Here is a 9,234-nt window from a genome sequence, read left to right as displayed (position 1 = left end):
TTATGAGCTACATAATAGTCTTTACACACATTGCATACTATAGTTGTACTAAAAATAGTGTATCTTAAAAATTTAGTATGTTCATAAAAATATTAAAAATAAAAAAGCAGATCTATATACTGGTGATACAAAAATACTGTTAAAATAATAATTAATGAAGCAGCTGTAATAATAAACTGGGCAGATTTAATGTAAAGTTAAAAGAATGTCTGATCATCATCTTCAGTAACATGCTTTACTTTAACTCTCATGACAGAACCAGCACAATATTGACCACAGATATCTATTTTACCATTATCAACCATAACCTAACAAAATAGTATGTATGTAATAGAACCTCTTTTAACAGAAATTCAAATTAAGCTGACTCTCTCAGTACATGAATAAATCACTCCATGGTAAAGGACTGCATGTACTATAGCTATTATACTGCATAAATGATGTAACTTACTCTTATACAATAATCAGTTTCTCCTTTCTTTATATAGCACAAAGGAGTGAAGGTAGTGAAGTTAGTCTTGATCTTCTGTTCCTCATCTTTCTTCATCTTTTCAGCAATGTTTAAAACTTCAGTAGTAACAGTCATTGGATCAAGACCCTCTTCTGGTGCATCAGGGAGAGAGTTTAGTGCACAGCCTGTCTCCGCTATGCCCCCACTATAGTGTTTTAACAACCAAAGTGCTGGCACAAAGAATGTAAAAAAGAAAGGTCATAATATATTGAATGATTGCCGGATTTTATGCACATTATATGCTGGGGCCTATTACACTTGAATGCAACAAATAATTCCTGTCAAGCTTTAATTGGTTCATTAGCCGTGAATTCTATTATTGAACTCTAGGATAGCTAATGATGGCCTGGCATTAATACTACAAGGGTGAGACCTTTGTTGCAACTGACACAGTGTGTGATACCATATAGTGGGAAATTTTTGTGGCCCAAAATTTGTATGGATTTTGCATTTTTTTTCAAAATTCAAGAAAATAAAATCCGCAAAAATTAATTTAATACGGTTCAAGATGGCTGAAAAGTAGAAACCATGAAAAATCACAAAATTAATATTTAGACAAATCCGTGAAAATTTCTCACTATACAGTAGCAGAGATACACTAGTATTACTAGTGGATAAGCACTATATTTGTAAAAATGCAAGTGACATTGGACTTGTGACATTGACATTTTTTACTTTTTTGGGGCCCACTATGTAACTACACAAATCAAATTTCCTATCATTTAAGGTTCAGTTCAGTTCAAGGTTCAGTACAAGGTTCAGTATTGCAGATAGGTATTCATTATTACTGTTGGATAAAATAACTTATCATAAAGTAACCTATTAGCTATATATACTGTACATGTAAACATTTGTGACCAATTGGATTGGTGAAATGACATTTTTCAGGTAAGGAACATTTTATTAGATTAACTTACATTCTTCTTTTAACTTTTCAGGTGCAGCATTCTCATTCATAGATTTAAGAGCATCTAGCAGTGAGCCAAAAGTACTGAGCTCCTCCTCATCAGCTCTGGACAACCACTTGAAGAGGCATTCAGTTAAACAATCATCTGTTGTGTCATAGAGTTTTTTAATGTCGTCGAGTGTGTCCTTGTGTAATCCTAGTGTCAGTCCAAGCTCGTGCCATCTCTCCTGAGGGAAACCACATACTTCCAAAAGACAAACAACATTTGACACTTCATCTATTAATACAAAATAAAACGTATTGTACAAATAGTGAAAGAATATTACTGACCAGGTGTCCACTGATAAGAGTAGAGAGGATTTTTAGATGCCATAGCAGATTAGCCTAACTATAGAAGAAAGGATGTCAGTTGAGAAGATACCACCAGTTGGTTGTAATGCAAATAAAAAGGGAGGGGCTCAGTTTAGGGAGTCATATTTAACCCTCAATATGGCAGCTTTGGATCAATTCCTGATGCATGTAATGTTCTTTAATTTCTATTTTGTGTATATATTCATTAACCAGGTTGATAGGTCTATTAAAGAATGTGATGGTGAACTATTATCAGTTAGTAGTATATTTATACTTTATTGTTCTCATCTCTCTCCTCCCATCCTTTCTTTCATTTTCTCTCTCATAGGAGCTGGTAGCTTTAAAAGACTCTCATGTATTTAATGTAAGTAATGTAATACATGTTTATTAATGTATTATTAATTAATTGAATAATAGGGAGATGCTGAGTCAGCATGTCAGGTTATTTTAGACTCTCCTTATGATGAAATGTTAGCAGCTCACATAAGGTATAATTAATTAATTAATATTTATTATTATTATTATTAATTAGGTGTGTTCATTCATTAACTAATGGACATTTTGATGAAGCATTTGCTTGTCAAACATTAGTAGTACAGTATCCATCATAAAGTACATATAATGTACATGTAACTATATATCAAGTATAAATGATAGTTATGTGTATGTATGGGTACATGTAATTGAATATGTATTGCAGTACATAGTGTACTGTGTGTATTACATGTATGTTGTTATGTTTGTTTAAAATAACTTGTTTTTTTCCTTAATTTTTGTAAGATCATTTTGTAAAGGATTCCAGGCACAGAAAGAAGAAAATTGGTACATTTTTACTATTAATGTTGTTATTATCATTATTATTATTATTATTATTATTATTATTATTATCATTATTATTATTATCGTTGTTGTTTTTGTTGTTGTTGTTATTATTATTATTATTATTATTATTATTATTATTATTATTATTATTGTTATTAGGGGTTTACCAGTTCTTCAACAAGTTGTTCTTGATTTAAGAAGAATTGCTTTAAAAGTAAAAACACAATAGTAATAACTCTAACCTTATACATTAATTGGTAGGCAGAGTCTGTTGCTAAGGAGCGAGTTGGTGTTGTCAAGGGAAAGAAGGAAGGTGAGATATTGGAAAGAGCTGCTGAACAAATCATGAGCTGTTTTCGTGTCTGTGTCTCAGACAGGTAACAATAACAATTATTTATTTATTTATTTATTTATTTATTTATTATTTATTTATTTATTTGTTTATTTATTATTTATTTGTTTATTTATTTATTTATTTATTTATTATTAATAGTCGTACTTCACTTGATAATACTAAGAGATGGGGTACTCTTGGAATTGTTAATCAATTATTTAAAATTTATTTTAAGGTCAGTCCTTACGGTGTTACTATTTTTAGACTCCACTGTTACTATTAATAGCTCAATAAGCTCCCATTGTGTAAACCTCTAATAAGAGCAATAGATAGTTCTGATATCAGAGATGAGTTCAGTATCAGTCACAGGGTAACATACAAGTAAGTAGATAAGAGAGAAGTTAAAGTCTTACCGTAGGGTGCTCTTTTTTCAAGGGCTATATATTACGTGAATTTAATTAATTTTTCCTGAAAATTCGAATATTTTGACCTCGGATAATAGATTATAATTACGAGGGGGCATGTCGAAAAAATCTTCATGTTACATGTGGGCATTTTTAAAGTAAAGATGGAGTTTTAGGACTCATTTTAAAACTATTTTCAGATGGTAGACTTGATGTTTTTTGTTTTTTTTAACTCTGCTGGTCCTTCGTCAAATCATGTAGCTCAGGGATCAATTGTATTTATTAGCTAATAAGGATGACAGGAAGTCATGATGTGTAAAATTTACTTAAAGGGAACTCGAAATTTATAGCCCTCGAAAAAAGAGAGCCCTACAGTTTTATTAATTTATGTGTTATTTTTTAGATATTTTGTTGGGCGGAAAGCAATGTTTGATAGTGAATATAGAGCAGGTAAGTACTGTATATAGTAATGGAGTCATTGATTAATACTTATGTGTATTTGAAAAAGTTGGTGGCACAAAAATGTAGTCATTTTTTATTTAGGCCACGTTTACACAGCAACGAAAACGATGCAATCTGTGCCTGTTTATGCTTCTGTTTACACAGAAAGGAATGAAAACATGATAGAATCTTGATAGAACTCTATGGAAACAAAAACAGTGTTCAAAGTGGATACTTTAAAAACGATACGTTTTGCGTTGCTGTGTAAACGTAGTCTAAGAAACAGATTTAGTATTAGCAATGATTAGATTTGGTTTTTGCTGACTCTAATTGATCTGTTATTATAATGTTCTTTAAGCCCTCCATACAACAGGCAACATGTAACTAACAACATTTATGGTTACTTTGAACTTGTAATCAAGGTGTTGCTAAAAATAGAAATGAGTTCTATTTTTGCAACAAGCTGCTCAAAAGATCAAAGTAACCACAAATGATCTACTCTTGGTAGCAGTAATATCTCGAAAATATTACTAAACTTTTCTTTTATTTTTATTCTTGTTGTTTATATAATGCTTTTTATTAAATTGTTTTCAGAAATAGCTTCATTTAGCCGTTTTAGTAATATTAAAATTAATAGGTGTGGCTTGATAACCTATCAATATCTTCATACAGCGGGTTTATTTCAAGGATAACAAATTTCGCCGATTTTTTTAGATTCACAAAATTAAATTCCTTGAAAATCAATTTAATACAGTACAAGATGGCAGAAAAGTGGCAATTTGCAAAAACTAATTCCGTGAACCTCCAGATACAGGCCATTCGGGAAAATTATTATCCTCGACATAAACCTGCTATATGGTATCAATTTATTATGCCATTTTAAAATTTCAAGTATCACCCAGCAGTATAAAAATACTAAAACAAAGATTGAGTGGAAGGGACAAGTACTGAAGTACACTGTCCCTCCAAAAATTTTTTGGAGATTTGTGATCCAACATTGTTGAACAGTAGCTTAATACTACCTTATATACTGACTATATTTGACCAGGCTATCGTGGGTTGTACTCATAAACACACCACATCAAAGGAACCCCCAGTTTATATAGATACAATTACATTGTATATACAAGTACAGTGTACCTCATACATAGGGGGGAGCACTGGGATTTCCCCCCACATTAGGCTCCCTCCCCCTATTCATGCTCATTGTTACACCATTGGTATAGCATTTACATTGTACAGTGTATACATAAGCCAGCACAGTTCAGAGTTCCCCATGTACATGTACAGTATAGCCTCCTCCTATTGTGGACACTCTAAAATAAGGACACCTCTATAATGAGGACAGGTAGTATCAGTCCCAATACAATAGTAATGAACCTCTGAAATAAGGACAGGTTCATAATCAGGAGCTAGAGTATTAGTGGGTCCCAAGGTGTCCGGAATAGACAGGATTGACTGATGTTAAATTATCGACAGTTTTTAATTTTAGGAATTTTGCTTCAAATGCCAAAACTGCTAACTTTTATTTACCATCAACTTTTTCAATTATACATGTACAGTCTCTCCCTCTTTCTCTCTCTCCATTAGCTTCTGAGGCACTTCAGTTTGCCTTCTCTCATTGTCATAAATCTTGTCATCATAATAAGAAGTAAGTACATGTAACTATTATTAATTAATTTTATTATTAATTAATAGGCTGATTCTTACTTATCTAATACCATTAAAGATGATGTTTGTGAGTTAATTAATAGTTTTATTAATTAAGTAAGTAATTGATTAATTGATTGATTAATAGGGTCAAATGCCAAGAAAAGAATTATTGGATGAATATAATTTATTACCTTTTTATGATGTAGCACTAACTGTGAGGTGAGGGAGAGAGTGTGTGTGTACTGTATGTATGTATGTGCATATACATGTAATTTAGGGAGAATGTTAGCAGTTTTATGGTCTAAAATATTTATTGCTTATATACCAAAGTTTTTATTACATTTTCTGATACAAATTGATGTACTTATGCTGTGTAGAAAGTTTAAGCTTATTCTGACTTCAATTTTTTAAGTTACGACCATTTTAAGAAAATGCTGAAATTCTGAAATATATCCAAGGCTATAGCCCATGGTTTTTTCTGAAAAATGGCTCCGAAATCACCCCCAATTTTTATTACACTTTCTGATACATATTGATGTACTTATGCTGTGTAGAAAGTTTGAGCTGATTCTGACTCAGTTTTGGCGATTATTTTGGTGATATTATTTTATATTCTATTTCTCTCTCTCTCTCTCTCTTTATTCAGTACTGGTAATCTTTATATGTTTGCGAAAGCTTTGGAGGAGCATGAGGTATTAATAACTATTAATTTAACTATTAATAACTACCAGTAACTATTAATAACTATTAGGGTTTCTTCATTAAGGCTGGTATTTATCTAATATTGGAAAAACTAAGGACTGTTGCTTTGAGAAACCTCTTTAAGAAAGTGTAAATTATTTATTTATTTATTTCTATTAATTATAAGTTTATTATCATTATTATTTGTAGTTGGATATTGCTTGGCAGGATTCATCAGTTAGAATTAAAAGCTTTTGAGGATTCATTGAAATTAAATAAAGTTAGTTTAATATCAATTAAATTATTCCTGTGACTTTCTATCTCATAGTTGGTGCATGTACATTCATGTCTTTAGAAGAAAGACATGAAATTGCTGTGTAAAAATTTTGAAATGTTTACAGTCACAAATAATATTATTTATGAGCATTTTAAATACAAGCAGATTTTAGAGTACTGTACAGTTGGAGGGAATTGATTGTCAGATTGGTGGTATCAGTGAACATCCACCAATGCGCAATCTGTTCATTCTTTAATGACACATGTACACTGTAGCTGCTAAAGGCTGGTTTACAGTATTACAATAGGCTTGGCATTACATTGACACTGTAATAGGAATGGGATTATTTTAGCAGAAAGCATGTTTTGATTAGAAATTGACAATAGACTGGCCTAATGTCATAATGTAAACCAGCCTTAATAAGTCATAAAATCACAAATTTTTAATGATTCATCAAATTTAACTCCTGCCAGTATTTCCAGCTGTATAGTATGATACAGATGATAAGAAACTCCCAGTTATTCTTGATATTGTATACCTTTATGTATCTTTTGTATATAAGTTATGAGCCGATTCTAATTAATTTTTGTTATGGCTATTATTATTGTGTATTGTGTATTGTATAGGAGGATGAGATTGATGCTGATGAAGTTGAATGTATTATGGCCAACCTTATTGATAAGGTGGAGAGAGAGAGAGATAGAAGAATGGACTATAATTGTTTTTCTGTTTTTTATTTTTAGGGTAAAATAAAAGGTTACATATCGCACAGTCATCAGAAACTGGTTGTCAGCAAACAAAACCCATTCCCTTCATTATCATCATTTTAATAATTATTATTATTCAGAATAATTACATGTAGCAAAATAATTCACAGAAAACAGTGAACAGGGCAAATCAATGGCATGTTGCTAGGTTTTAGTTCTAATTGCCATCTCTAATGACAGCTAACTTGACTTGTGGTGATAAATTCTCAAGTACAGCTGATGACAGTTCCTTTACATCCTTAAGTGTGTATTCATGAGCAGCTTTATCAACAATAATGGTAATCCTTTCACACTCAAGTGGCGAAGCATACGAAATCATTTCATTCAGACAGTAACTGAGTTTTGTTTTCTTAAACTCCTCAAAATCTTCTTTATATTTCTTAATAACTGGCTTAGCCTCCTCTATATTGAATTTATCAACAAAATACTCCAGCACACTAATATCATCAAGTGGGCTATTATGACCAACTAATGCTAAAATGTCACGAATATCTTGACACTGAGCCACTTGAGGTCTTAATGTTTTGTCGTATGTACGCAATACAGATTTGATATTATCAATGAATGGAGATTGAGGGTCGCTCATCATGATTGATCCCACTTTGAAGAATGTCTGGCCAAACTTTAATCGCATCGTCTTAAACTCTGAAGTAACGTTCATCGGAAGATAAATCTTCAGTCCTGCTTAGAGTAATATAATGATATCATGAAAGCTAATTTTACCTTTGGTATAATTTGCTTGAATGAAGTCACCACTGCAATAAGCTTCTATAAAACTATTATTTACATGTTTATGCTCCAATATACTCACTGTATTCTTTCATGATAGTATTTCCTATTTTAGCAGTGACTTTTACTTTGCACAAAATTTCAGCAAATGGTGCAAGTTTGAAGTATTCCTTGCAAACAGCTTCCTTTATTTGAATCAACAGATACTTTCCTTGTCTAGTTACAGGGATGGTCATCTCTTTTATCAGACTTGCTTGATATAAAACAATAACCAACTGAGGTAATGTAGACAGTAGAGATTGGTTTGAGGTATAACGAGCAAGGATTCTACAAGCAGGATGTTCTAAACAATAAATAAATAAATAAATAGTAATATTAAACTTACTCTCCATATCTATTCCATCAGCTACTCCATTCTCTCCTAATCCCCTCAATGCTGATACCAATGAATAGATACTAGGACCACCTTTAGTCTCCTGTACCTTATCAGCTTTCTGTAACCATTTAGTAAGACACTCACGTAAACAACTCTCAACATCTCCTTTATTATTTCTTGTAATAACATCCAGTGTAGTAAAGGATAGACCAAGAAAGAGACCAAGATCATAGTAACTGTCTCCTAAGTAACCATGTCTTCTGAGTAATTGAAGTACCTCAGCAAGATCAATAACTAAATTTAGTTTCACTTTAGTAATTAAAATAGTGAACTATACTTTGTAGCTGATTTGTATGATTGACTGATGTTGCTAGTACTTCTTGAGTGTGAGTCTGCTGCGATTCCACTTTTATCTTTAGTCTATCCAACTGTTCCTTTATCTCTTGATGAATAACCTGTTGATCCTCTCCTCTTTTATCTAGTGTCTGTTCACTGCATATTTCCTGGTCCAGTTTCAATGTATCTCTTTTATAATCTATCAGTGACACTGTACATTACTAATAAATTATTAATAAATTGTACCTTTTATTTCCTGCATCAATTCTTCATTCTCTTCTCTTTTATTTAGTATATGTACACTCATTACTGATATCTGTTCTTGTAGCTCAGCTATTTCTCTCTTAAAGGGTAACTCAACCCAAAAATTTTTTTTGCAGAAATAAGTTGGTAATAAAGAAAAAATCATAGGAAAAATAAGTAAAATTATCAAAAAGTACTGTTTCCATACTAAATCTTGGGTCAAAAGTTGCAATTTCTTGCCTTGCAGCCATTTTGTCAAAATCACTTCCGGTTGTGGGCGTAGTCACGCGATGACGTCATTGGGGAACATTAGCAAGTTTCTGCATTGAAATATTATCAACTTCAAGACTGGATACCTCAGCTATGCGTGCAAGAAATCAATTTTAATGGAGTGGATCGTAT

General features: G+C 31.8%; 3 protein-coding genes across 3 annotated transcripts; 1 reads left to right on the top strand and 2 right to left on the bottom strand.

Moving 5' to 3' along the window:
- Window positions 1-46: 46 nt before the first annotated feature.
- LOC109588598 (uncharacterized) lies at window positions 47-1,498 on the bottom strand. Its single transcript, XM_020004745.1, has 3 exons — window positions 1,429-1,498; window positions 452-681; window positions 47-308 (listed from the first exon to the last, which is right to left on the bottom strand). Exons 1-3 carry the CDS (start codon window positions 1,466-1,468, stop codon window positions 198-200), a joined length of 381 nt encoding a protein of 126 aa, XP_019860304.1. The 5' UTR covers window positions 1,469-1,498; the 3' UTR covers window positions 47-197.
- A 245-nt stretch (window positions 1,499-1,743) lies between these two features.
- Window positions 1,744-7,233, top strand: LOC100639206 (PCI domain-containing protein 2-like). Its single transcript, XM_020004744.1, has 19 exons — window positions 1,744-1,937; window positions 1,983-2,024; window positions 2,098-2,133; window positions 2,187-2,257; window positions 2,302-2,367; window positions 2,550-2,591; window positions 2,751-2,805; window positions 2,853-2,968; window positions 3,085-3,160; window positions 3,212-3,306; window positions 3,733-3,779; window positions 5,361-5,421; window positions 5,469-5,508; window positions 5,569-5,642; window positions 6,070-6,115; window positions 6,175-6,254; window positions 6,315-6,384; window positions 7,008-7,064; window positions 7,125-7,233. Exons 1-19 carry the CDS (start codon window positions 1,821-1,823, stop codon window positions 7,209-7,211), a joined length of 1,278 nt encoding a protein of 425 aa, XP_019860303.1. The 5' UTR covers window positions 1,744-1,820; the 3' UTR covers window positions 7,212-7,233.
- Window positions 7,234-7,280: 47 nt separating this feature from the next.
- Window positions 7,281-9,001, bottom strand: LOC109588597 (uncharacterized). Its single transcript, XM_020004743.1, has 6 exons — window positions 8,836-9,001; window positions 8,591-8,788; window positions 8,263-8,547; window positions 7,960-8,220; window positions 7,872-7,916; window positions 7,281-7,829 (listed from the first exon to the last, which is right to left on the bottom strand). Exons 1-6 carry the CDS (start codon window positions 8,996-8,998, stop codon window positions 7,306-7,308), a joined length of 1,476 nt encoding a protein of 491 aa, XP_019860302.1. The 5' UTR covers window positions 8,999-9,001; the 3' UTR covers window positions 7,281-7,305.
- Between the last annotated feature and the right edge of the window lie 233 nt (window positions 9,002-9,234).

Source organism: Amphimedon queenslandica, unplaced genomic scaffold (genome assembly GCF_000090795.2).
Source record: "Amphimedon queenslandica unplaced genomic scaffold, v1.1 AMPQUscaffold_11983, whole genome shotgun sequence".
In the NCBI taxonomy this organism is placed as follows: Eukaryota; Metazoa; Porifera; class Demospongiae; order Haplosclerida; family Niphatidae; genus Amphimedon; species Amphimedon queenslandica.
Note: the sequence above shows the minus strand (reverse complement) of the source record. Positions and strands in the feature narration are given on the sequence as shown.

Excerpts from the sequence above, each read along its gene's own strand:
- LOC109588598 (XM_020004745.1), bottom strand. The coding sequence starts at position 1,468 with ATGAATGAGAATGCTGCACCTGAAAAGTTAAAAGAAGAAT. Across the intron at positions 682-1,428 it reads TGAAAAGTTAAAAGAAGAAT|CACTTTGGTTGTTAAAACAC; the intron begins GTAAGTTAATCT and ends TCTTTGTGCCAG. Across the intron at positions 309-451 it reads AAACTGATTATTGTATAAGA|GTTATGGTTGATAATGGTAA; the intron begins GTAAGTTACATC and ends CTATTTTGTTAG.
- LOC100639206 (XM_020004744.1), top strand. The coding sequence starts at position 1,821 with ATGTCAGTTGAGAAGATACCACCAGTTGGTTGTAATGCAAATAAAAAG. Across the intron at positions 2,025-2,097 it reads GTGATGGTGAACTATTATCA|GAGCTGGTAGCTTTAAAAGA; the intron begins GTTAGTAGTATA and ends TCTCTCTCATAG. Across the intron at positions 5,509-5,568 it reads TACCATTAAAGATGATGTTT|GGTCAAATGCCAAGAAAAGA; the intron begins GTGAGTTAATTA and ends ATTGATTAATAG.
- LOC109588597 (XM_020004743.1), bottom strand. The coding sequence starts at position 8,998 with ATGATTTTTTCTTTATTACCAACTTATTTCTGCAAAAAAAATTTTTGG. Across the intron at positions 8,789-8,835 it reads ATTGATGCAGGAAATAAAAG|ATTATAAAAGAGATACATTG; the intron begins GTACAATTTATT and ends TGTCACTGATAG. Across the intron at positions 8,221-8,262 it reads TGATGGAATAGATATGGAGA|AACATCCTGCTTGTAGAATC; the intron begins GTAAGTTTAATA and ends TTTATTGTTTAG.